This window comes from Camelus bactrianus, chromosome 3, assembly GCF_048773025.1.
Source record: "Camelus bactrianus isolate YW-2024 breed Bactrian camel chromosome 3, ASM4877302v1, whole genome shotgun sequence".
Taxonomy (NCBI): Eukaryota; Metazoa; Chordata; class Mammalia; order Artiodactyla; family Camelidae; genus Camelus; species Camelus bactrianus.
Window position 1 is genome coordinate 4,057,780 of NC_133541.1, and position 27,939 is coordinate 4,085,718.

The window sequence follows — 27,939 nt, forward strand, 5'->3', positions numbered from 1 at the left end:
CTCCCCTCCGCTGACATGGCAGCCTGTGTCCTTCACAGCTCTGCCTGCTCATGGCCTCCCCCTTCCTGACTGCGTGGGGGCGCGGCTGAACCGGCCCAGCTCGCGCCATGTCAGGATGGCCCCCGCAGCCACCGTGTCTCGGAAGGACCGCAGTAGTATTCCAGGCTCAGCCTGCTCCGGTTAGTACTGACATCAAAGTGCAAATGTCACAGCCTCCCTGGAGACTCCGGGCCTGCAGACCCACCATGGTTTCATTCTTGAGTCAAGAATGGCAGGTTCCCTGCTCTTTGGTTCTTGTGGGTCCTCCCTTCCCCAGGAGGCCGTGAGAAACCCCACCCTCCTGCCCCCGTCTCAGTAATGACCGGGCATGCGGGGACATCCCCCAGAGGTGCTGGGGGACCTCCAGGACCAGGGGATGGCAGACGGTCAGGATGCCCCTAGATGTCAACTCCAGGGGCCAGCGCTCAGGGAGGGGTGTCCCAGGTGTCCCGTCCGGCCCATCGTGGACAAGAGGGAGCCGACTTCTTATAGCAACCCTGCTGGCCATGCAAGCCCATCTTAGAGGTGGGCAGCCTGAGGGAAAGAGCTAAGGGGCCTGCCCCAAGTCAAGCAGCCAGCAGGTGGCAGGGAAGTGTCCCCGCCAGGCTGATCCAGTGTTGAGCCGACTGCAGTCCCAGGGGCCGTCCGACCTATGTCAGCCCCACTTCAATCTCATCTGAGAAGGCAGCTGGGCTCCAAGGTCCCTCGGGAGAGGCTCCCAAGTAGGGTGCCCACTCCGCTCCCCCAAGGTGCGTCCGACTGCACCCCAGACCGGTCAGGATATCCAGGGTGGGTAGCACCCTGAACCGGGGGTGTGGGGACAGGCTTCAAAGCAATGTGTGTCGTGCCCACGCTGTGACTTTAAACTCACTCCTCAAGCAGGCTTGGCGTTCAAATTGTAACTGCGGTTCTTTTTAGAGAGAAAGTAAAGCCGACTGCCATCATTTTGCTTCCGGCGTGGCCGTTTCCACACCAGGACCTGAGACGGCAACACAGTCCTGCATTTCGATGTTTGGAACGTCCTCGGAAAGGCAGTGTCACGCCGTCCACAGCTAATACTGCCATCCCCCTACGTTTCCTTCCGAGTTGTTTATTATCACCCCTGACAGATAGTTGCTGCTTCTTTCCTGCCATTTCATTTCGGAAAAGTCCACCCTGAAATGGCTCCGTTAGGGAGGACCTGGACCACTGGGAGCACTCGGTGATAGGTGCTCCAAGGAAGGCCCCGGAGTGACAAGCAAGTCAGCCTCTCCACCTGAGACTCTCAGCCCCTACTTCTTCGTCAGCGTCGGGCTTCCTGAGCGCTCTCCGACCCTGATTTTTCACTACTTTCACCTTAATTTGAGGTTTTCTGTAATGTATAGTCTTAGGGTGTTTCTCACCTAGAGTCGGCTTTTTCTTTTTTTTTTTTTAACCTTCACCAACAAAATCTTGTAGTTTTGGTCATTGATGATGACTAAGATGAAGTTTTGGGCAGAAAAAGTGGAAGATGGGGTGTGAAAACCAGTCCTTATGGAAACCACAGAAAAGGACACAGGTCTTTTCGACCAGGTGTGATGGGGAGCCGTCGAAGGGGAAGGCCGTTCGCGCACTTTCCGGTGGACCCAGGTCTAGGCGGAGATGCCATCGATGAAAACCCCCTGCTTCCTGATAACGCAGCTCAGTTGCCCGTGTGTCACGTCGGGTAAGTCGATGGCCCGCCGTTCTGTGCACATACATCAACAGTGCCTAAAACGCAGCTCCCAAGCGGACTTTGCACTGTGACAAAATATCCTGGTCAGTTTAGTCCATGTCACTGACTGCCTTGTACAGCGGGACAAACACAACGAAGGACTAAGTTAGAAGGAGGGTGTGGTTTTACCTGGGGAGCCAGATGGGGTTTGACATCCTTCTTATAAACTCAGAATCAGAGACGGGTAAGTCACGCCTACGGTTCCGCAAGTTGCCATGTAGAAATGGTGACTCCTGTGTTGTCCTGCCCCCTAACCCAGGCGAGGGACTTGCTTAGGACACAGACGGTGACAATGGACAGTGATCAAATCGTAAGCCCTTCTGAGGTGGCAGACGTCCACTTACCCTTTTGTCATCTCCTCCAAGCTTCACAGAGGTTGACAGAAGAATAACCCCTTTTACAGACGGGATAACTGAGGCTCAGATCATTCACACATCTTACTCAAGGTCTAGGTCTTGCTAAGAACACGGCAGGCCTGGAAGGTGCACCCAGGTGTGCTGGAGTGAAAAGCGCATTTTTTCCATCACATTACACCTCTGACGAGACGTGCATAACCCGCTGTGGAATATTGCCTCTAATTATAAAAAATGCAGGGGGCTTTGTATGTTGTGGGCCTGCGTCTCACTCTTCATTAAATCCCAGTGGGAACTCAGTGATAAGAGTGATCAGCAACCCGGTCACCCAACCAGTCACGACAGTGTCACCAAATTCCAGAGTCGGGAGAAGGACACTAAAAGTGTTGAAAAGCTATTCAGCACGTGCCTTTGATGGCCTGCCTAACGGAGATGTCTGTGTTTGCACATTTTTCATGGTCTTCATCTGAATCCAGATAGTAAACGCTATGTCAAGATTTAGAGCCCGGGAAATAAGTCCATTACCGCTCTCAGGAGGTGCCACTTACATGCTTCTAAACCACGTCTGCTGAGATGGAACGGCCTTCCCGGGACATTTGGCCGCATGGCGGCGGCACAGTCGTTACGGAACGTGAAAGCGTGGGGCCGAAGCAAAGTCTGGAGCTGCCTGAGTTCTCTGGGCAGCGTGGCCGCCACACACAGGACCTGCCACAGCGCTGACCGTGCCCAGGGCTGCAGGACCATTCCCTTGGGTCCTGGGTACAGGCTGCTAATTCAGTTCACGACAGTAGCGTTTCTCTGAGACGAAGCCCCCGTGTCATGCCTGTTTGGTGAGTGTGGCGGGGTGACTCCCTGCCACCCCATGTCACCCCTTGCGGGGAACCCTGACAAAGAAATGAGAGCCTCCATCAAAGCCACACCACATGCTGGGAAGAGGAGCCGTCCCCAGGCCCTGCTCCCGCTCCTTTGTCCCTGTCCCCCGCGGTCCCTCCTCGCTGGGCGGCCCTCCGCCCTGCTCCGCACCTGCGGTTGCATCAGCATCGGGCTTCCCATGGGCGGTGGGGTCAGAAAGTGCTCCCGGCTCCAAGGTAAAGGAAATGAATTCTTTTTTTTTTTTTTAAAATAGTTATGATATCCATAAATCAGAGCTTTATTTATTTTTTGGTGAATTCAATGTAAGAATTCACTTTTTCAGAATCCCTTTTCCACTGAATTTTACTCTTTTGGCGATGAAAATGTGTCCAGGTCAAAAGTTAAAATCACATGCCAGGGAGTTCTTAAATCTCAGCCTCTTCCTTACGTCTCTCCGCCCACCCCACCTGTCTCCTGTGCGCCATCCGTTCCCACTGGTTTTAGGGTCTCTTTCTTGGCTTCTTTTGGCAAAAATAAGCAAATTTACAGAGACATTCATTTCTTTGGTATCCTCTTTTTTAAAAAAGTAACATTCTTCTTCCAATTTTTTTTAATTTTATTTTTTAATTGAAGTTTAGTTGATTTAAAATGTTCGTTTCAGGTGTACAGCAAAGCGATTCAGTTATACAGATACATACATGCATATGTATTTTTTCATACTCTCTTTCATCAGAGGCTGTTATAAGAAACTGAATATAGCTCCCTGTGCTCTACAGTGGGTCCTAGTTGTTTAGCTGCTTTATATACAGTAATGCCTTCTCCACTTTTTTTTTTTTTTGGCAACTTACTTAAAAGTGCCCTTGAAGTCACTTCACGTCATCGCACAGAGGGCTTCCTGGCTCTCTTTCCCACTTGTGCGGACCCTGCTGTGCGGGCGCAGCAGCATTTGCTCACCTTTTCTCTTGTGGGGAGGGACCTGTGCTGTTTCACCTCAACCAGGACACCAAGGAGTGCCCTGTGGTGGGACGCAGGCCTGGCGGCCTCTGGGGCGCGCAGGACACTTCCCGGAAGTGACGTCTGCCAGAAGCCTAACCCGAGTCCAGTCATGAGGGGACACAAAGGCAAGCCGGAGTGTGACACAGTCTTCCAGAAAGTCAAGACCAGGGAAGACGGAGCGACAACCAGGAGCGGAGCTGGGGAAGGAAGGAGATGAAGACAGACAGGGACAGGTCCTGGGAAGCATGGAAAATGGAGCGCTCTAAAGGACATTGTGGAGACGACTGAGGACGTGTGAATGTGACCTGCACTGAGTGATGCTGCCGACCTTGGCTGTGCTGGTGGCGGCGGCCCACTGCAGTCTAGGGGCATGTCTGATGAAGGAATTAAGGGTCGTGATGTCTACAGCTTAGTTTCCAGTGCTTCAGAGAAAAAGTGTGTGAGTGTGTGTGTGTGAGACAGGGACAGAGACAGAAAGACGGAGAAACGACAAGCAGACAGGAAAGGTGCAAACGGGACTCCACACAGCAGCTGATGAATCCAGGTGAAACGTATATGAATGTTCATTGTGTTATTTACTTATTTATCTTTAATTCTCGTAGGTTTGAAGTTTTTCAAAATGAACAAGTCAGAGGAACGTTTGCCTCTCACAACAAAAAGCCGCAGAGGGCGTCCGCTCCCGGCGGTCCGCCCCTGGCGGCACCGCGAGGCCGTCGGGGACACCCCTTCACTGCTTCACAATGGGGGCTCTTCCTCCCTTGTTAATTCAAGCAGATGCAAGTCAGTGAAATACGCTCTGAAGTCAAATGTGAGGCCCGGACGGTTTAGAATTCAGCCCAGTGCGCACAGGTCCCGGGGACCCCCGCCCCACGGGGCTCTGACACAGACCCTACTGTGTTTCCAGCAGAATCACGAGGTCTCCGTGGCTCATGGGGAGACAGTCCGCGTGTGTCTCAGACTCTCAGGTGTGCCCCCCATGAAACCCGCCCCTGGAGCCCAGGCTGGAGCAGCAGCGCCTCCTACTGTTGCTGGCACACGGGGAGCCTGGGGTCCCCTAAGCTTCCCAGTGGGTGTGACAGGCCCCCTGAGGACCCGCCTGCCTGTGCCCAGACCGGCCTTCCTAGAATTGAGGCAAATCTCCCAGGAACCTGGCTCTCTGGGGCCAAGGGCAGGACTGGGCTGGGATAACGGATGCTGGGCTGAGGTCGGGGTCCCTCAGCCCCCATTCTGAAGGCCTTGAGCTGCCATGACTTGGGATCAAAAGCAGGACCAGTGGTCAGGGCATCCACCCACCTGCATGAAGGGGCCGCCACCCTCAGAGCCTGAGCTGGAGGCAGAGAGAGCAGGGCTGAGCGAGGGGGCACCTAGGGGGGTCCCCGCAGGAGGTCGGAGCTCTAGGCTGGTTTTACCCTGTCCTCTCTTATCAGCACGGCTCCGAGGTTCTGTGTCAGCTCAGCTCTCCTCCCAGTGCGCTTTTCCTAAACTTCAGCCTCAGTATTTAGGGGGAAAAACGGTAAAACAGTGAATACTGAAACATCACATTTCCTTAATTCTAAGGTGCTGACGACTGTAGTGCGCACCAGTAACTTAGTAACGACTTTTCTGGAATTCACCTGACGTTTGACGCAACAGTACTTCCCGGGTGACTTCAGAATTGCTGTTAAAAAGCACACCAACCCCAGGAAATCTGGTGAGTTTGGGAAACACTGGGTTAAATTAGGTGAGCGCGTCTTTCCTGCAGAACGACCCGAAGCCTGTGCGTGCTCAGCGTCACTGCCGTTTCCGCGAGGACGGCCAGCAGTTTGTCAGACTCACGTCAGCAGGCGTGGGGCGCTCCTGGAGATCGGTCACTCCATCAGCAGTCCCGGCCGGGTCCCTGCCTGTCCCGTGTCTGCTGCTTGTGAGCTGCTGCACCCCAGGAGCGGGCGTCCGAGCCTCCAACAGCCGAATCCCAGCGCTCCTCTCTGCTGGGAAAGCTGTTGGGTTCCTCGCTTTCCTTAGGGAACCTCCGGTGCAAACCGGCCACGAGGGAGATTCAGCATTGCGCAGCCACTCAGGTGCCCCCCCGGTGCCGAGCCTGGGCAGGGGATTGTGCCTCATGTTCTCCTGCCTCCAGGCTCCTGTGCCCCTGTCTCCTCTCAGGGCCTCCTCTGCCGGTGGGCTTCCAGCGTCCAGGGCTCTCCCAGCCCTGCCCCTGAGTTCTTCCACGTCCTGTTTCTGGGACTTCCTGAAGAGTCGAAACGTCCTCAAAGGTGGAGCCACCACTGCAGGTGACGCCCACAGCGAAGCAGTGTCCTGGTGCCGCACTCTCACGCCGCGGGGATCCGCATCGCAGGTGCACACGCACAGGCTCGCGGAGGGGTTATTAGGGACACGGGAGCTACTGACTGATGCATTTATCCAGCAAATCTTCACCAAACATCTTCTCTGTGCCAGGATTCTTCTAGGCTTAGAGACTCGACATGGACCCAATAGAATGGGCATCTTATGTTCCAGTGGTAGGAAGCGATCAGGACGTTCACGTGAAACACAGAGGGTATTGGCAGGTGCAAAGGAGAAAACGGAAGTTGGGCAGGAGGGGTGGGGAGAGTGGGGGGGGAGGAGCCTCCTCATCCCTGCCATCACAGTGCAAACCGAGACCGTGCTGAGGACAGGGCTTCCTGCACGGCCTGGGGGCCGGAGGGGCCTCACAGAACAGCAGGCGACCAAGCCCTGCAGGTGGGACCCTCCGCACTCTGAGACCCCTTCTGCAGAACTTCCCTGGGGTGAGGGGGAGTCGGGCGGGATATGGGGATCTGGATCGGGATGAGCTGGGGCCCCCTAGCTGGGTGTGGTGAATGCAATGTGGTCGGTGAACAGGGCGTCGTGTAGTGACTCAGTTAGTGGGCAGGTGCTGGACCCCAGTGAGGCCCCTGCACCGTTAGGGGAGTGAGGATCTTAGAACGAGGGACCAGCTCGCTGCCCGGGTGCTGCAGGGGTCCCTCTGGAAGGCGGGTCTGAAGTGCGGGGTGCCAGACATCCTTGCTCGTCCTTGTGCACAGTTGTGAGTGGCAGGGATTCAGGTCCTCTCCACGCTCGTTCTGAACAGGAACTCTTGCCCTTCCAGAATGTTCTTTCTCATGAAGCGGTTTCCACTGTGAATGCAGGATGCTTTTTCTTCTTTCTCTCTCTTTCTTTTTAAAAGTGAAAATGAACCAAAGCAGAGTTTACCAGAATTCATTCATGGAGCACAGACGCGTTGCGTCGCCACGGGCAGCAAGCACACCTGTGTGTGACACACGTGGTTGCGGATTCCAAACACCAGAGACAAAAACCAGATTCAGATCAGCCGTGCGACATCATCTATCTCCTCTCTCTGTAGAAAGGTGATGTTAGTAAATCGCTGCCATAAGAAGCAGCAATAAAAATGCGGAGAAGCAGTGTCGGCCGCTGACTAATACAATCTGCTACCGTCTTGGGTTTTGTGGTCTATGTGGTCTGCAAATTTTTTCAATGTGTAATTTGTTTCATGTTCTTACTCTAAACAAACATCCACTTTTGTGCCTAATTTTTTGGGTAATTTTGTATTCTTCTCTTTAAAAAGCCTCCGTTTCTCTCCCCTCCCCCACCCTGTGTGAGCTCTGTCCCCAGAAACTGGCTCTGTCCCCGCGGGCAGGGGTCCAGGGATGAGCTCTCCAGAGACAGGGGAGATAGTGCGGAGTGCGGACTGCCAGGCAGGGGGCGTGCCGAGTGAATGGACGGTGCACGCAGCCTGGGGGAGCCCTGGTCACGATTCGGGCTTCCACTAGAGAGAAATGGGGGTCCCTGGGGGCGCTGGATCAGAGGGTTATCTTGGTCACACTCACACTTTCTGGTTGATTCCAGCTGCCGTAGGAGCCTAGGGTTTCCACAGGCTGCACCCACGGGTGTTCAGATTGGTGCAGAGTTACTGGAACATCTCCCCACCCCCAAGCCAGGGGGACCTAGACCATATTTGATAACAATATGGAAACGACTTTGAAACGCCTTTCTCCGGGAAAGTAGAAGCAGATTTGGCCAAAAGACAACCGGAAGGCAGCATCAATGCTCCCAAATTGGCGAGGAAGCGTTGCCCACCCCGCCTGCCAGGCTCCGGGACCCTCCTAGATGCTGACCCGGGGCGGGGATCACAGCACCCGCTCAGGACTGAAGGGGCAGCGCCTTCCGCCATGAATGCACGCGCATGGAACTGAATGCGTGCTGCCTGCCGTCCAGGCAGTCTTGGGACCCCGAACACTTTTGTTCTAAATTAAAGTTTTGACTTGGTTTTGAGGTAATTGTGAAATGACCTGTACTAGTGGGAAATAATACAGAGACAGCCCCCGTGCCTGGTTTCCCTCAACGATAAGCTTCTTGCAAAACCATAGCATAAAAATCACAGCAGACATCCACGTTGCTAGAACCCTGGTCCTGTCCAATTAAAATTTTGCTTACACTCTTGTGTCTTCGTTTACCTGTCTGGTGTTACCACTGTCCAAGTTCAGGTGTGGACCTCCCCGACCAGGATGTTCCCACTCCGTCACCCCCGGGACTCCACAGGATGCGCTGCCCTCTCCTGGCCACACCACTCCCTCCTGCCCCGCCCTCCTTCACCCCTGGAAGCCAGCAGTCTGTTCCCGATTTCCAGAATTCTCAAATAATGTTATCTAAATGGATGTGCACAGTTCGTAACCTTTGGGGTCTGGCTTTCCTCACTCGGCATGAATCCCCTGAGATTCTCGCAGGCTGGCGTGTGTGTTGACAGTTCACTCCTTTTTCATTCTGGGTAACGTCCCGGGGGTGAGTGGGAGAGGCACTTTCTAAAACACTGTTCTCGTTATCACAGTCCCTGAGAAGAGATTCAAAGGGCGGATCCCCAGCACGTCCTGAGTGACTTCAGGGTCCCTGGGGTAAATGTACACCATTGCAGGAGCTGTTACTGATGTGGCTGTACAGCTGGTGGGGCTCACGTAGAAAAGTGAAGGGAACCCCATGCAACCCAGCCAGCGCCCCAGCTCAGCGAGGGGGTCACTGGGAGGAGTGGGTACCACTCCAGCTGCTGGCCATTTGGGCCCCTGGGGCTGACTCGGGGCGGATGATACTAGGGAGGTGGCCTTGGGCTCCCCTGGGGACCAGGCAGCGGTCCTGCTGCTCCCACAGCTCAGGGAGGCCAGGATGCTGTGTTCCCTGCAGAGCGTAAGGCACATTGTGTGGAATGGGAGGCCCCAGAGGGACTGGGGGGCAGTGCCTCCCTGCAGGGCGTGTGAGCCTGGGGTAACTTCCTGCCGGTTTACCCCACTGCAGTGGGGACAGCACCCTCCGCTCTGAGAATAAATTGGTTAATTTTGCAGAGTGCTCTGAAAACGCCAAGAGCTGTAAAATGCTCACGAGGCGAGAAGCCCCCTGTGCTTGACAAGGAAGAGGTGCAGTGGGGCCGGTCGCATGTGGTTTGCATAGTAAATTTCATGATTGCTTTTGGAAATTATGCCTTCTTATTTATACGTCTTGTCAAATAAACAAATTGAATGGAATCACCAGAAGGCCCTAAATATTGTCTTTATTGCCTAGAACTGTCTTTAGAGAGATCTTGGTAGAGGACTGGGGAGCCTTCAGATGGGGCAGCCTGGGAGGAAAAGGGACGTGGGGTCTAATTCCTGTGATTGTCACGAGCATCTATTTATTTGCTCAGGGAGGTGAAGGGGGGACCATCTCATTTAGACTTATTAAAGGGTCCAAAAGTATAACACTCTTCAAAAGGGTCACTATAAATATGCCACATACAGTATTTCATAGAGTTTATGGGAAAGGAAATTGAAATTGACTAAAAATAGAATTGAATCTTGTCCAAACAATATTGGATACACCAAATGAGTGTTTTTGTTATTACATCTAACAGACTGATATTCTGAGCACATTTTTATAAAACTTTAGTTTGTTTTCATAAATTTGGGACATTCCTGCAACTCTTAGTTTTCTTAGAATTATCAGCCAGTGTGACAGTATCTTAAAAAATGAAAATAAAAGGTTCATTTGTGGCAGGGTTGCCCCCTCCTCTGGTCCGTTCCTCTCTGGTCACTGGCGCAGCTCCTGAGATCTCAGGGGACCTGGGCAGGTCAAGGGGTCAGAGGAAAAATCCTGGCTGGTCTGCCTGCATCCTGAGTCTGCGAACAGAAATAGTCCCAACTCTTGAAACCCCTTACCCCAGTTTACAGTGCAGACGTGTGCCCTGGGGGCCCCACTGCTGCCTTGAGACTAGGAGGGTGGTGACTTCCAGGAAGGAGAGAGAGGCTGAGAGACTCGCAGAGATGTGGTCCTGGCACCGTCACGGTCACGCTTCAGATTCCGTTACAGGAGGAGAGTTAAGCCTCCTTCTGTGGAAGGTGCTCTTTGTAGGGTTTTGTTACCTGCTGCCAAATGCATTATCTTTGGTTTCTTCACCCACTGGGACAATTAGGGGGGAAACAGAACAGTCAGGAATTGTTCTATAACAGCACAGCTGAACTTCAGAGTGGAGACGTTCTAGGGTGCCCAAACCCCACCTGGATGCTTGCACCCGGACAGGTGAGTGGAAGGGGGAGGGATGTGGCCTCACACGTGTGCTTCCAAGGTGATGCCGAAAATCTGAGCATCAGCCCCACCGTGGCTGAGAACGGCCCTTTGCAGGGCGGCTCGGCTCTGCTTTCTTAGTAGGTAAGAAAGGGACCTGGTTTTCTTTGTTTGTAGGGCCCTCCACCACGTAGCGCCCTCAGACAGGAGCACTGCGCAGGCTTTCTGTAGCAGGACACATCTCCTCCAAGGTCCTTGGTGTGCTGACGTAAATTAGCTTAATTTCTGTTACTTGAAGATGTGCACAAATCAAACAAGTGTACCCTGTACACTTGCCATGATATATACACAACTGAAAATTAGACGCAAGGAAAGATTACTGTCAGTCATATTTACGTTGATAACATCAAATGATGCTGTTTGGTTTAAATTAAGTTGCTGCTCTCCGTGTGAACACCGTTTAGACCTCCAGGGTTCTGTTTCCTTTGCGTTAAGCATACTCTGTGTTATGTGGTGACAAAACTCCTCATCGCTGTCTTCTCCTTGAAGCACTGAGACATAGCCCTTCGGTCACCGCGGTGTCAGATGGACCTGGCTTGGCACAAAAGAATGACTTGTTAATAAATTCCAATTCATTATTTCTTATTAGCAGGCTACAACCAAGGTCAATTCATCCATAAAGCAGAGCTCCTATAGGTCCTTACGCTTTTAATTGTCATTAAAGCTAAAATGCAAAATTAAAAACATCTTGCAACGGGACAGATGCGTGGGTTTCCGAGAGTGTGTCGAGTCCTCCTGGTCCGGAGGACGTGCTTCTCAGGAAATAATAAACTGTTGGGGGGAGGGTATAGCTCGGTGCTAGAGTGTGTGCTTAGCATGCATGAGGTCCTGGGTTCGATCCCCAGCTGCTCCATTAAAATAAATAAATAAACCTAAAAAACAAACAAACAAAAAAGAAACAATAAACTTTCTGGAGCCTTTGAGTCAGAGCATCTAACGACCAGCTTTTCTGAAGAGTATGCAGCTGTGAACTCGAGTTGGTTGAGATGTCCTTGTGGGGATGTACTTTTAGGACACTGATAGGGAAGTGGCTTAAGAATATTATATTATGTCATATCAGTGGTGCTAAGTTCCCTTGCTTGGTCAGCTCTCCCGGTGTGCTGAGTCAGGGATGATTCAGTGATGATTCATCACCAAGCATCTCCTCACAAACAAATTCAACTGCTTTTTTTTTTTAAATAAATGAGAACATTGAAACACAGGTCAAATTCAACTGTTTTTAATCTTCCGTTCAAAGAAATCTTACTGTCCTCAAAATATTCAATTGACTTTTTTTTTGGAATGTATCATGCAATGTTATGGTTTGAAATTTTAAAAAATAAGTGAAAGGGCACTTGGGGAAAAAAATAAAATCCCCCTTTGACTCTCGCAGGCTGGACATCATTCCTTGTCCAACAAGCGATGTTACGTGGTTTCGTGCGTCATCTGAGGAATTTGTTTTTTAACGTACAATCCTGTTCAAATGCTTTTGCACACGTGGTGATGCACTGCTGGTGCAGACCAAGCACGGTTCTGCACCTCTGTGTTCTCGCTTTTTTTAAGTTCCTATGTAACTGTGTGCCCTCATGTCGATATAGGGACCATATATTCATAAATGTAAACTGTACAGTTTAAATACTCTCGTCTCGAGTAATAATGTTGATGCTCGCCATCCCAGGATCATCTCGGTTATTCTCAGTAGATTCCTAAACATGACTTGATGTGGGTTTGGGACTTAAGAACAGGCCCCCCTGGAAACTGGGAAACCAGTGATTATCAGAGAAGTCTGAACACTTCTCCCACCCATGCTTGTCCAAATAGTCGCTTGTTTGGTGTGATTCTGGACCTTCATGCGAGGAGGACAAACGGAATCTGGACAAGGTTGCCCCGAGCCACAGCCCGCAGCTCCGCGGCAGCTCCCTGGGGACAGTGGAGGGGGAGACACAGTGCCCTCCCAGCCCCACCTGCAAATGCGTTTCTCCTGTCCGTTGCTCCCTGTCTTAAATATGCTGTTTGTCTCACTTTCTTTTTTCTTTTTTTTAATTGAAGTATGGTCGGTTATACTGCGTCAATTTCTGGTGTCTCACTTTCTGAATTGCTGGTTTAATTTGGTTCATTTGTCAGGTCTAACCCAGTGAAGGTTCCCAGTTTCCCCTACAGAGAAAGCCGGTCCCTGGGGTGGGCTGCTGGGGCTTGCCCTTCCTCTCCATCTCTCCTTTTACCATCTCAGTCCTGTCCTCCCCCCGGGGTCATTCTGCTCTGCTCTGCTCTGCCCCTTAGGGTTTCAGACACACCCAGCCTCTCCACCTGCTCTGTTGGTGCTGGCTGCCCCACCCCCACCTCTCTGCAGGGCTCATCCCCGCCCCCTCATCCTTCCTCAAACACCACCTTCTCCAGGAAGTCTGCCCAGACCACCCTCCTCCCACCAGCTTGTCCTGACAGTCTCGGCTTCTCTTGTATTTTTGCACTGCACACAGAGATGATTTGCTCATCTGTATGTTTATTTTTTGCGGCGTGACCTCTCCCACCCAGAATGCACCCCCCCTGGAGAGAGGGATCGGGGAGCCTTGCTAATCCTGTTCCCTGATGGACCCCAAGTACCTTAAGACAAACGTCTTTGCCAAATGACCGTGCACATGGGAGGGTGTCTGGGCAAGAGGACAGTGGCCAGGGCACCCCTGACAGAGGCCGGAGCTGGCGGGGCCCCCCTGCCTGCACAGCCCCCCTTCCCCAGGTGAGCGATGACGGGGTACCCCGGGCCATTTGCTCCCCTCTGCCAGGTCTCCTCTCAACCTCACTGTTGTAAATTATAAAACAAACTCTTAGCGGGAGAGACCATAAAACCAGGACTGTTGTCTTCAGACAGGAAGGAGGTTCTGGAGCGGAGGAGGGAAGCCGTGTGACTGAGAACAGGGCTTCCTTCCACTGTGTGCGGAACCTCACCTGCTTGAAGGTGGCGTCTGCACATGTCACTCCTGAGCTGTTAGAAGTTTCCTCTTTGTTAAATTATTTAGAGCTTCGGGGGACTGCCAATCAGGACGGGATGAAAGCTGGATATTCCTTTCTTGGTCCTGCTGATCTGCTGCTAACATATTTTCAATAATAAAATATCTTCTGGAAGCACAGTTTCAATAGAAAAAAAATTAGTATTTGATCAGATTAATTCCGTTGCGTGTGGCTCACCCCAGATCGAGCAAGAGTTAGTTAGACTTTCGTCCTGGTCACTGTGAAAGAAAATTCTCCCAGAGTGGACTCAAGGCTCACATGCGTCTTCTTTCTCTGCTGTTTCCTTGTTTGTCTCTTGCCCGTTTAAGGTGAAATGCACTTCCTAGTACATCAATGACTGTATAATTAATTTGAGGTTAGAATTATTAGAAAAATCATTAGGAAACTTTAAACAGCTTGTAACAATCTTGGGAAAGCATTTACGGGTAAATCTTGTCTTAGCGTCATCTTGTCTTTTGAACCTGTGACTTCAGGACGAGGAAATAAGCCCAACCGAACACCACTGACAGCGCCACAGGGAGCCGAGGGCACACGCCCCGTCGGCCGTGACGAGCTGCTTTTTCTGAGGCTGACGGTGCGGCCCTGTGTGTAGTGCTTTCCTAACCAGAATTTCTCAGTGTCCGGGATTCCTGTGGTGCTAGAATCTGGTGGCTTATTCTACATTCCCAGCTCGTTCTGAGCAGAGACTCTGCTGGTTGCTCAGCCACCTTCCACGAGAGCTCCGTCTGAGGAAGGATGCCAGGAGTTACCATGTGCTGAAGGCTAATGATGGCCTTGGCCTGGGCTAAGCTCTTTCCATAGAGCATCTCACTTCATTCTCACAACAGTAAAAGAACTTGGGTGTTATTACCAAGGGTTTAGAGACGGGAAACAAAGTCTCAAATAGACCAACGCAGACCCAGGACCCACCATTACTCAACAGACGAGACCTAAAATTAGAGATGTCTGATGCAAAAAGGCTTCATTCTAAATGCCACGCGCTTGGCCGAGAAGCCCAGAGGTGGCGGGGCTGATGGGGACGGGGCTTTGGTTAACTACACGCCCGCTACAGAGGACGCTGCAAGGGAAGCTGGGAGGAGATGATTATAATAACTTCCATTTTTGGATGAGAAGGCAGAGGCTCAGAGACGCTGAGGGATGTCCTCCGGCTCAGGCAGCCAGTGTGCCACCCAGTGGGACCCGAGCCCAGAGCTGCTCTGCGTCCCCTTCTGCGGGCGCTCCACGTCCTCCCCGAGACCCCGGCCCCACACTGAGGTTCTAACTCTTGAGTGTGATGAGGGCAGAGCTCACTGGTAGGGCGCATGTTTGGTGCGCACGAGGTCCTGGGTTCAGTCCCCAGTGCCTCTGTTAAATGGAAAGAATTAAAATTTAGGGGGAGGGTATATCTCAAGTGGTAGAGGGCAGGCTTAGTGTGTGTGAGGTCCTGGGTTCAGTCCCGAGCGCTTACTCTAAGAATAAATCAAACAAGCCTAAACCTTATTGCCCACCCCCACAAAAACAAACAAGCAAAAACAGCTAACTCATGAATGTGACGCCTTTGTCTCTAAACCACAAAATGCGCTCAGTACCTCCCATGTGCCGGGGAGGCAGGGAAGGAGTTACAGAGCTGATAAGCACATCCATCTCCTTGAGGGGGACCACGCCCTGGGGACCCCTTTCCTCACTGTGCTTTGATGTTAGGTTCCCAAGCGGCAGAACAGACTCACCACCACACATCAGATGCCCCACTCAGGGGCCCGGCAGGCGGCCGAGCGCTGGGCGGTCCCTTCGGAGGAGCCGCTGCCCGAGGGCTGCAGGCCCAGCCTCCGTCCACCCTCCACGCAGTGGCCCCCGAAGGTCCTCCAGCCAGGAGGTGTGAGAGCTGAGTGCCGGGCAGCGGAGACCAGATCACTGGTGGATCTGAGGCATCGTCCCTCTGAGCTCTCTCTCCTCTGAATTGGGAAGTCAATAAATATATTTATGTTTCAGGAGCCCCAGACCGTGGCTGTCAGGCTGTCAGGCTGTCAGAGGCAGGCAGCCGTTGTGTGGAACCTGTGCGTTTCTCTGAGCCTCGGATGCTTTCCTTGGGTTTTCAGTGTCTACCGGCTCCACCTGACTGGGAGAGAAGGGGACGCCGCGCTCCATGCGGAAGCAGCTCGGCGTCCCGGTGCGGTTTGGCAGGAGACCGCTAGCGTCTGTCTTTCTCTCTGCAGCACCTGCCTCCAGGGATGTTTCTTGTCTGGTGGGGAAGCAACTCCTTTCCGCTGTCCTGACCCCCTTCCCTCCCCTGCCCTTGATACATCCCTTCCTGACTTCCTCTCAGCCTCAGAGCCACAGCAGCGGCTGCAGTCGAGGCAGAGGAGATGGGAACCCACTGAGTCCTTCTCCCTGTGATGTCTGCAGCCTCTCAGAGCCTCTCCTCCTGACTCAGAGATGACACATCACTACCTAATCCTAGATCACTGTCTGCTTCACACTCGATTCCCCCACCAAGCCAGTGACCGACCGTCTCCCAGAGTCTGCCTGTGGGCCTGTCCGAGTGTCCAGCTGGGCTGCGGGGCCCCAGACAGCCTGGGAGCAGCGGCCCCTGACATCTTCTCCAAGTGCCCATCGCAGGGCCTCCCTCAGCCTTGGCCATTGCTCTTCCAAGTCCACTCACATTAGCACGGGCTGCCGTGGGGTGGCTGAAACAATAGGAATTTATTTCTCACACTTCTGGAGGCTGGACATCCAAGGTCAAGGTTCCAGCCAATCCGGGTTCTGGCGGGAGTGCTCCTCCTGGCCTGTCTTCTCTCTGTGTGCTCAACTACCTCTCCTCCGTGCATGTGCTTAGAGTGAGAGAGACAGACAGACAGACAGACAGACAGAGAGGGAGAGTCCTCTGGTGTCCTCTTGTAAAGACGTTGACCGTGCTGAGACCCTGCCCTTATGACCTCATTTAACCTTAATTACATCCTCAGAGGCCTCATCTCCAAGTACAGTCCTGCTGCTGGGGGTTCAGACTTCAGCATATGAATTCCACAGGGGCCACAATCCAGCCCGCAACCAGGCCCAGGACTGTGGGGGTAAGACCGAAGGGCTTGGGAGGGGTCCAGACAGATCTGGCCGGGAGCTGTCTTGGCAGAGTTGTGGACTCACTCCGAGTGGGGAGAAGATTGGAAGCAGTGATGCCTGTGTGACACTGACAGGGGTACAAGCGCAAACAGCCCCCGTGAGGAGGGCTTTTCCTCCAGCAGAGGAGTGACACCTGTCACCTGGGTGCTGATCACAGGAGCTGAATGGGTGGGCAGGACACTTCTGGGGGTCAGACAAAATCTATGAGCTATAGACCTAAAATCCTGACCCATGAACCACACACACCTCCTTCCTGTCCTTCCAAATGGGCCTGGAGTCTAGCAGGTCCAAAGGCATCCTTCTACAAATTTAACTTGAGAAGAAAATTCAACAGGTGTGTAAGGGTGCACGTGCAAGCAGGACTTTGAGTGAAGAGCTGAGTTCTTTACAGGGTTATGAGAGCTACATTCTGGCTAAAGCATCATTCATGGAGGTGAAGTTCACAGGGGCAGTCATTTTGCCATCCAGTCCATCAGTGCCCCCTACGCACCACTGCCCAGTGCTCGAACAGCCATTCACCCATTCCGGGCACTCAAAAATGTTTGTCCAATGAATGAATGAATGTATCATATAACACGTGCTTGCATTATTTCATAATATACTATGATAAACAAAATCAGAACCAAATCTCTTTCATTAAATTGAAGTTTAGTTGATTCACATTATTATATTAGTTTCAAGTGTACAACATAGTGATTCACTAGTTTTATAGATTGTACTCCATCTAAAGTCATTGCAAAGCAATGGCTACCTTTCCCGTTGCTGTTCCATTTATCCTTGATGATTACTGATTTCATCTCTTACTCTCATACCGCTAACTGGTCCCTCCCTTTCTCTGCTGATAACCACTAATGTGTTCTCTATATGAGTATGTTTTCATTTTGTTATATTTATTCTTTCTATTTTTTTTAGATTTCACTTATAAGTGATAACATGGAGTGTTTGCCTTCCCCTGTCTGACCTATTTCAATAAGCATAGTACCCTCCAGGTCCATTCATGTTGTTGCAAATGGCAACATTTCACTAGTTTTAAACATAAATATTGTGTATTTCATTATATACATATCCATATATCTATCACATCTTCTTTATCCATCCGTTGACGGACACTTAGATTCTCCCATATCTTGGCTTCTATGATGTTTCTACGAACATTGGAATGCGTCTATCTTTTCAAACTAGTGTTCTCATTTTCTTTGGATATATACACAAGAGTGGAACTGATGGATCATAGCGTAGTTCTATTTTTAGTCTTTTGAGAAACCTACATACTATTTTCCACAGTGGCTGCACCAATTCACATTCCCACCAAAAGTGTACAAAAATTCCCTTTTCTCCACATCCTCACCAGCATTGGTTATTTGCGTTCTTTTTGATGATAGCCATTTTGGCACGTGTGAAGTGATATCTCACTGTAGTTTTGATTTGCATTTCTCTGATGATTAGTGATGCTGAGCATCTCTTCATGTGCCTGTTGGCATCTATATGTCTTCTTTGGAAAAATGTCTATACAGGTCTTTTGCCAAATTTTTAATTGGGTTGTTCAGGATTTTTTTTTTTTTTTGATGTTAAGTTGTATGAGCTTTTCATAAATTTTAGATATTAACCCCTTATCAGTCATATCAGCTGCAAATATTTCTTTCTATTCAATAGCTTTTCTTCTTGTTTTGTTGATGGTTTCCTTGGTTGTGCAAAAGCTTTTAAGTTTAATTAGATTCCATTTGTTTATTTTTGCTTTTCTTTTCTTTGCCTTAGAAAACAGATACAAAAAAAAATGTTGCTATGAGTTTTGTCAAAGAGTGTTGTGCCTATGTTTTCTTCTAGGAGTTTTATAGTTTTCAGTCTTACATTTAGGTCTTTAATATATTTTGAATTTGTTTTTGCATATGGTGTTAGAGAATATTCTAATTTTAATCTTTTTACAGGTAGCTGTCCAGTTTTCCCAGCATCACTTACTACAGAGACTGTCTTCTCCATTGTATATTCTGGCCTCTATGTTGCAGAGTAATTGACCATAAGTGCATAGACTTTTCCTGAGCTCTTCATTCTGTTCCATTGATCTACATGTCTGTTTTCTTGCCAGTATCATACTTCTTTTCATGAGCAAAAGGAAAATTTTATTTAAAAAATTATTAATTAAAAAAATTGAAGTACATACTGTTTTGATTATTGTAGCTTTGTAGTGTAGTCTGAAGTCAGGGATCATGGTACTTCCAGAGCTGTTTTTTCTTCTCAAGGTTTTTGGCTATTTGTGGTCTTTTGTGCTTCCATACACATTTTAAAATTATTTAATCTAGTTCTGTGAAAAATGCCATTGGTATTTTGATAGGGACTGCACTGAATCTGTAGGTGGCCTTGGATAGTATGGTTATTTAAGCAATTTCCAATCCATGAAAATTGTATATCTTTCCATCTGTTTATATGATCTTGAATTTTTTTCATCAGTGTCTTATAGTTTTCCATGTACAGGTCTTTAAACTCCTTAAGTAGGTTTATTCCTAGGTATTTTATTATTTTTGATGCAATGGTAAATGGGATTGTTTCCTTGATTTCTCATTCTGATAGTTAATTGTTAGTGTATAGAAATGCAATAGATTTCTGTGTGTTAATTTTTTATCCTGCGACTTTACCAAACTCACTGATGAGCTCTAGGAGGTTCTTGATTGTGTCCTCAGGATTTTTTATGTATAGCATCATGTCATCAGCAAACAGTGACAGTTTTACTTCTTCTTTTCCAATTTGGTTATCTTTTCCCTTTCTTTTCGCTGTGACTAGAACTTATAAAATGTTGAATAAAAGTGATAAGAAGGGACATCTTTGTCTTATCCTGATGTTAGAGGAAATGCTTTCAGCTTTTCACCATTAATTATGATGTTAGCCATGGGCTTGTCATATATGGCCTTTATTATGTTGAGGTATGTTCTCTCTATACCCACTTTCTGGAGAGTTTTATCATAAATGGATGTTGAATTTTGTCAAAAGTTTTTCTGCATCTATTGAAATAATCATATAGTTTTTATTCTTCAACTTGTCTTTCCTTCTGTGTTTCTATTTTCCATTCATGGTCTTTCCATTCATTCAACCAGTCAATCTATCTGTTCAAATATCCATGAACCATGAAGTTCTTAGTTGGCTCATTCTTAAAAATGACTCCAGGAAACAAGACCCCTGCAATCAAATGACCAATTTTATTGATGGCACAAATATTTTCAATGGGACAAATATTCAAGATTCCCACTGAATTTACATTTCCTCATGGGATGGAATTGCATGGAAGATCGTTCACAGTAAGTTTTTTCACTCTATCAGTCCCTGACTACTTACCTCTGTTGGGTACATTTTCCTCTGTTTCTGTGATCTAGATCTACAAGTCATTAGGGGCACAAATGGAAATTAAACTCCCAAACTGCCGAACATTAAAAACAAATTTGTATTTTTTCATGGAGTTAGTTGATTGCTTTAAATCTGAAATTCTTTACTCTATGCTCTTCTTTGTGAAAAATGGTATTTTAGGAATATGAGGAGAACTAATTAATTCACAGATAAGGTTTTTATCTGACTCCTCTAGGGCGGTACTGTGGGGGTTCTTCTCTTTTATTTTTATTAGAGAGGCATTTGGACACAACTTTTTCAGCGTTAGCAGCAGAATGACCAGTGCATGTCAACTATGGGGTCCCAGCCCCATTTATCTGAGACATGGGGAAGTAAGGGGCTCTGACAGACACAGAGCATCCTCTTCTCAGTTTCAGATGGGATTCTGTCTGGAGCAGCTCCTGGATCGCCTCCAGAGCAGTCGCTGCTTTGTCTCCTGATCACTTAATCCATCAGAGGGAGGCCTAGTGACGCAAAACATCTCATACTTTCAAGTGCTTCCAGATAGGAGAGCAACCCCATCATTTCGGTTCTTTGTGGGTCTGGTCTCTTCAAGAAGATAATGTGAAATAAAAACCAGCTGAGTTTAGCATGCCAATCAAGCAATTTGTATTTAGAAAACTTAAAAATATATTTAAACCAGCGGGGAGGGTCTAGCTCAAGTGGTAGAGTGCATGCTTAGCATGCACGAGGTCCTGGGTTCAATCCCCAGTACCTCCACCAAAGGGCTAAATAAATAAATAAACCTAATTACCTCTCCCTGCAAATAAATAAATAATAAATACATATATATTTAAACCAATTCAGCTTTTACTAGCATATGAACAGTTTTGGAAATGAGGAAGGAGCCAGACTCTGGCTGTATGTCCTGTCCTTACCATCCAGCTGGTGGAGGGAAGTCCCAGGACCGTCAGTTTCCTCGTATGTAAAATGGGACAGTAGATGAGAGCCTGTTGTAGGTGTTGTGAGGATGGGCAGGAACACTTACAGAAAGTTTTATAAAGTTGCCAGGCTCAGGATGAATATCTGGAAAGTCCCCTTTGTGGTATTAGGGTACAAAAAATGTTTGGAAGGAGTCTAGCGGAGTGGAGAGTTTCATCCACTCGTGGACAGCTTAGTTACTGAGAAGTTCATGCTGTGAGGACCTGTCCAGGGAGCACTTGTGGGGCTCCGTGGAACTTCACAACCCCTCGCTTGGAGGACCGCTGTCCCCAGGACCCCAGGATCCCTGTGTTGCCAGCTAAAGGTATTTATTTGCACCCTGCTGCCCAAGGGTGGAAAGGACACTTCTAACACCAAGGCTGAGTGCTGTGAGCATCAGTGGCCAGGGGGAAGTCAGTACCTCCACCAGGTAAAAAGTTGGTTTGGAATGACCACATCTTTTCCCTGTGGTGCCCGGGCCCCCAGAGGGGCGCAGGGCCCTGCCCCAGGCCGGGAGAGCTTGGCTGCTCCCCGGGTGGTGGGCTGATGGCTTTTTAATTGGACCCCAAGTCTGTTGACATAAAGGAAGAGTCAACAGTCATCCAGTTTGGAGGGGGCGGAGGGCAAGGAATTATTTTGCATTTTAATGCTTCCAGGGAGCTCTTCTTAGCTTTCCCTTCTAATTTTATTTTCCTTTCCTGTTCGGGCGGCCTCGAGAAGCTTAGAAACGGTCTTAGAGTCTCTATAACAGTGAGTTTTTTCCCTGAGTTAATTTTGGCAGGACGAGAGTTGTTTTAGTCTCACTTTGGTTGATAAATGACACGTTTTAATTTTACGTTGTGGGGAATTGATTCAAGATGACTTGTAACGTTCGGAACAATGGTGCCTACTGTGATTCTTGTTTTGACTAGTCAGAGTCATTCTGTGAGATAGTGAGACCTTCGCATTTAGATTATGTTACAGGGAACTCATGTCTAATCATGGCGACCGGCGCGGGTCGCTCCCGGAGCCCTCGGACAGAATTTCGATTGCAGCGCGCCACTCACTGCCCGGGTGACGTGGGGCACATGCCCTCGGCTCTCCGGTGTCGGCTTCCTCCCCTGTAAGGTGGAGTCGGGGTCGCCAGGCAGGCCTCGGTGAGGAGCCAGTGGGCTGATGCGCGAATCGCTCACCCGGGAGCTGGGGCCTGGCCCGCGCCCGTGCCCGCGGCGGTGGGCGTTGCAGCCACGGGTGGTCTTTGGGTTAGGGCTTCTTTGTCTTCACGGGCCAGTCTCTGTCTCTGCCTCTGTCTCTTTCTAGGACTCTCTCTTTCTCTCTTTCTCAACTGTACTGGTTCCCGTGGGTGCTCAGAGGCTGGTGGGGCTCTGCAGAGAAGCCGGGACACATCCTGAACGCAACATATTGGTGGAGCCAGCACTGGAGCCAGGGTGCTGATTTCCCTAGGACCTTGAAGCCAGGAATCAAGCCTCAGAGTACTGAAACTGGTGGCCTCCATTCAATTGGAAGATTCTCTCATAAAAACTATTTAAAATACTTATGATTGCATTTGACAGATTCCTTTGTGTTTTAAATCCAACTTAAATTCAGTTATCTGCCTGTATGAACTCACAGCCCCCCTCACATGCAGGACCAAGGGCCAGTGTCCTGTGTTAGGCTCACCCAACGCCCAGAGCGGGCCTCGTGCTGATCACGAGGACGTCTCTGTGCCGAGTGAACCCCTCCCAGAGGCCAGGTCCATGCCTCTGCTCCAGCGGCCGCTCTTCCAGCTGCGTGACCCAATTTACATGATGGTTTTTTGGGAGAAAGGGCAGAAAGGGGCAGGAGGTCGCATCTCTTCCTCCCCTGGGGCATGGAGACAGCGGGCCCCCTCCCCCTTCACTCAGCGGGAGGAGGACAGAGGGAGAGTGCGAGAGCAATTTACAATGTGGAAAATGCAAGATGGTGTGTATAGCTCAGGGGTGGAGCACATACTTAGCATGCATGAGGTCCTGGATTCAATCCCCAGTCCCTCCACCAAAATACACACACACACACACACACACACACACACATACACATATATATACACCCCCCCCACGCACATATATATATATATATAATAAAATGTAAAAAATATAGCTTCAGTGTAAGTCATTGCTTTTACCAAGCTCTGTTGTTCATGGACGTCAACCTTCAGGCCCCGTGAGCTCAGACTTTTTATTGCATGAATCTCCTCGTGTATCTTGTGTAACTCTTACATGAGAGGCACAAAGAGGGTCAGACAGTGAAAACCTCCCAAGAACAAGGCAGAGTTTGACGCTCGTTCAGCACTGAGAAGGTGGGCGCTGCCGGGCACCCCCGTCACTCCAGCCCGCGTGTGAGGTCTGCTCCTGACGTGGACGTGGGATGAATGAGAGGCTCCAGCGTCGTGATGCGAGGAGCGTGCTCCAGGCCTAACCCCGCAGCCCCGCCGTGCGCGCTGGCTGGGCGCTGCCTGCTGGGTCCGGGTCCCCCCGTGAGACGTTCAGGCAGGCTGGTCTGGCCTCCTGTGCTCTGAGGCTGAAGTCTGGGCAGCTAGGCTGCGATGGCTGTGTCAGTCCCAGCTCATCAGAAATTGAGGTTGTCCCTTGGGGTTTCAATTTTGACCAAGTGAAATGTCAACTTTTTTTTTTTTTTATCATTATCAGGAAGCCTTTTAATAGATTTCCACCAGTAGACCTCAGGTCACAGGAAGAAATACAGAGCAGAAAGATTAGACCAAGACTCTCATTTGGCTTTGCTGAAACCGGTTATAGCCACCCTATAAATAGGCAGCCCTGTGCAACCTTGAGCCTTTTGAAAACCTGACCATCACCTCCACTCATGGTGCTTGGGGAAATCTTTGCTAACAGAATGTCATGAGGCTTGTGGATTTTCAGAAGGGCTGGAAAAATGGCTCCTCCTCTTCTCCAGCCTAGCTGTCCTCCATCCAATGCCTGCTTCCTCCTTCCTCCCAGCTGGGAATGGTCCAGGGTCCAGTTCAGCCAGGCTGAGTTGAGGATGGGAGCTGAGCACCATGGAAAGACCTACCCCTGTGAGCCACCGTCGGCCTGGGCTGGGAGAACCCCCCCTCCCCGGGGACTTCAGGCACCCAGAGCTCAGGAGCCTTTCCCTCATGAACAGCCCTGCACCACGGGCGGGAGGCGCCCAAGGCCAAGGCCTCATGTGTGCCTCCTCGGTGCATCTCATCCTCACGTCCCGCCTGCTGTTCTCCAGCCCGGGGGCCCTCTCTTTAACCTGGCTACTACTGAACATCCATTTTAAATTCTTCCAGCTGAACTCATTTTGCATTTCTGACTTGAATGCAACATCTTAAGGAGACACCCATATGTTGTAATATTTTTTCTTCTTTTTTTCTCTTCCCCCTGCAGCACTGAGCTCCACACCCATACTAGAGGATGCCTTTTTGTGTTGTTAATTTATTTACTGAAATGTAACAGGTAGTCAAAAGAATCAATATAATACAAAGGAGGGGGAGTAAAACAAACACCTTTGAGCGCGTATCACAGTTTAAGAACCAGGAGTGCCGGCACCTTTGATGGCTCCTGCTTTCCTTCTCTGATCCTGCCCACATCCCGGCTTCCATCTTGAATTCCGTGGCTGTAGTTCCCTGGAGCTCCCTGCACGCAGTTCTGTCGCACAGGGATCTAACCTCAGCCGCAGACTGCTTACTTTTGCATGTTTTCACTCCATGCAGATGAAGGTCCGTTCTAGTCAGTCTTTGTGGCCTGCCTTTTTCATTCAGCGTTGTGTTTCAGGGGCTCATCTACGTGGGGCTGGGCTGGAGTTCAGTCATTTCACTCTGTGTGCCGTTTCTTCTCATGAAAATTCTGCAGCGTAGCCGTCCTCTGGTCCTTTGACGTTCAGCTTGTTTTAATTTTTGCTACAACAAACATTCTTCTAGAAACTTTCTTGTACGTGTCTCCTGAAGCAGGTGTGAGAGTTTCTCAGGGTGCCCGCGACTAGGAGCGCACTTACCGGGTGGGTGGGTACTGACCAGCTTTACAGAAAGGCCGGACCAGCCGTCTCTGCGCGAGGGCTTCCGTCGCTGCGCTGTCGTCGCCAGTAACTGGTCTCGGATGGATCGGCTGCTCCAATCGGATACTGATACGCATTGCTCTCTTTGAGGTTTTAATTTGTAAACGCACTGGTGCTGAGTGTCTTTTCATGTGTTCGTTTTTGTGTGTGTGTGTTTCTTCTGCTGTGAGCTGCCTTTTCATAATTTCACTTATTTTCCTAAGTTATTTCTTTATGTACTAGAAGAATCTTACATTCAGTTGGGGTGAGTATAGCTCAGTGGTAGAGTGTGTTCTTAGCAGGCATGAGGTCCTAGGTTCAATCCCCAGCACCGCCATTAAAAAAAAAAAAAAAGTTAAAAGTAAAGAGGTTTACATTCAGTATCTAGACTTAGAAAATCCAAGCCCTGACGTTTTGTTGTTGTCTGCATTGTCAATAGCTTCTGTCAGTTTTCCGCACCTTTCCCTCAATTTTTACATAGGGCTTTTTGGAAATTTTAATTTTAATGCAGCCTAACTGATATATATTTTCTTCTAAAATGTTATTTTTTTCTCTTTGTTAAAAAATCTTTTCCTGCATTAAAGTCGTAAGAGATACCCTGCCTATGTCAATTTCTACTCTACCTCGTCTGTAACTGGTTTTTGTATGTGATTAATTACTCCGTGTAGATGGCCGTTTCGGCAACATCTTACTGAATAGTTCTTTAATCTACTGATGAGTAAAGGCACGTCTGCCGCGGTCTTCCCTGTGTGTGTGCAGGGCTTTTTCTGGACTCTCTTCTGTCACAGAGCTGTACTGAAGTCCACTGCGAATCCCACAAACTCCTTACTGCTGTGGTTACATCCTGGTATCTGGACACCACGGTCTTCTCCTTTAGGACTAGCCTCTGTGTGGTGTTGGTCTTTCGAAATGTTTGATGCTTGTTATGTAGCCCATTACTTGGTCAAACCTTATGAATCACGCCGTTCAAATTTAATTTGCTGTTCAAATTGCATGCATATTGAAGGTTTTGGGGACAGTTTTAGTTTGATCTTTCAATTGCTGGGAAAAGCATATTATAATCTCTCTCACGGTAGAAACTTCAGTTTGACTTTATTTATTTATTGTTTTGCTTTAATTTGGAGCTATGCAACTAAGTTTATACAAGATTAGAATTTATATCTCTTCCTGTTGAGTTAAATGTTTGAAATCTCTACAGCTGAGGTGTGCACTCGTGTTGCCGTTCTCTTTAACACCTGTTTTGCTCTCTGTTAATATCATCGTATCTGCTTTATGTGTGTTAGTGATTGGCCTGTTACTCTTCTAATTTTTTAACTTTCAAACTTTCTATATGTTTTCTTAAATGATGCATATTTTAAAAATCACATTGATAACTTTCATTATATCTAATCTGGATTGTGTGTCTTTAAGAGGTTTGCATTTCTTAGGATTTCTATCTGATACACTTGGATTTGTATCTCCTAAGTACTTTCTATTTGGTAGAAACAGAAAGAGATGATGACTGGCGGTCATTTTCCAAAGACGGTAAAAGACGAAAATCTTGACATTAAGGAAGCTCAATGAACCCTCAGTTCGCTGGCTTTTGACACAAAAATACTGAATTCTGACATGAGGCTGAGGCAGGTCTTCCAAGCTCTGGCCGACCTAAACGTCGTATGATCGTCAGGGCACAGAGTTGGGTGTCAGCCTAGGAGGTCCCGAAGAGAAAGCGTGGAAATCTCTTGCTTTGGTTCATGTGAAATTATTCTTCAAGCTGGAATTTCTCAGAAGCGACATCTGTGGAGTTTGCTGGTGCGTTCACTGTTCAAAAACCAGGAAAGCAGGTGCCGCGCCTTCCGTCTCTGAGCAGCCCGGCAACTCTCCCTGACCTCCCACTCAGAGCACAGAAACCCCCGCAGAAAGGCAGTGTCTTTCCCCAAACTGTCCCTCACTACCTTCTGGAAATGCCTTCAACCACCAAATAATGCTTGCTTACTGGTAAACGTCAGGTAGAGTTTGGATCTAGATGCAGAAAATACCAGATTTCTTTCCCCTCTCAGAGAACATAGCCTTTATCACACAATTATTCCTTGACTACTTGGTCTATGTTAGTGCAAAGCTGGGTTCCTGGCTAATCTGGGTCTGAAAGCCCGTGGGGTCAGTTGGCACAGACATCCCCTTTGACTGGCGTTGCCTGTGCCCAGAGCAATCGCAGTTTCCCTCGAGTCAGTGCCGCCTGCACCCATCACGCCCCGCGTGGGAGCCGCGGCACAGCTGCCGGCTAATTGGGCATCGGGGACCATCAGGAGTCTTCATTATGTGGAAGTGCCTACGTAGCATCTGTTCCACATCCCTGTTCTTCAGGGCTGCTTTGTAGTTGCCGTGTCTTCAGGGACCTTCAAAACAAGAAGCAAAGAAATTCAATATGAACCACACTTCACGTAAAGCCCTTTAAACCCATCAGGTGAGTGTGGCCTGGATCTGGGTTAGCCCGAGCCTTAGTGAGGGGAGGCACGCTTACCCACCGTGCTCCCACCGGCTTTAATGTAAACACTAATCATAGCCCCTCCGTTTCTTCTACTTCCAACACTAAGTATAACTTAAGAACACGTTACGTACCGAGGCCAGCTGCTAATGGACCTCTGACTCCACGTAACACTCGAATTTTAATCCCGGGGTTTAGGTACACAGAACAGCGCATGAGCACTTTGGTTTGGTATGATTTTTTTTGCCCTTGAAATGGGGCATTCCTTCCCAAGAAAGGGACGATTCTAGGGGGAAAGTGGAAAGAATGGTGTTACTGGCAGAGATGGGTTAGGGGTCGCCACCCGGAGTGGGAAGCTGGCACCCACACTGTCACCGGGAGCTGGGGTCCACACTCCCAGCCCTGGGCTCTGGGGAGGACGTGGTGTCCTGTGCCTTGTGTGGGGTGGATTGCATTGATATCTGGCCACAGTTGGGGGGTCATGTTAACCAGCA

General features: G+C 49.3%; 1 protein-coding gene across 2 annotated transcripts in view; it reads left to right on the top strand.

Moving 5' to 3' along the window:
* IRX1 (iroquois homeobox 1) overlaps positions 1 to 9,482 on the top strand; it is a 43,832-nt gene extending 34,350 nt beyond the window's left edge. Inside the window, exons 4-5 of one of the 2 annotated variants that reach the window (XR_012503535.1) lie at positions 1,591 to 4,937; positions 5,530 to 9,481. Coding sequence is in view for 1 of the 2 variants with exons in the window: in XM_074355950.1 (XP_074212051.1) it covers positions 1,591 to 1,672 (82 nt within the window). In the remaining variant the exon portion in view is untranslated. Of the gene's footprint in view, positions 1 to 1,590 lie in introns of both variants that reach the window. The other variant, XM_074355950.1, reaches the window with a different exon arrangement.
* The last annotated feature ends 18,457 nt before the right edge of the window (positions 9,483 to 27,939 follow it).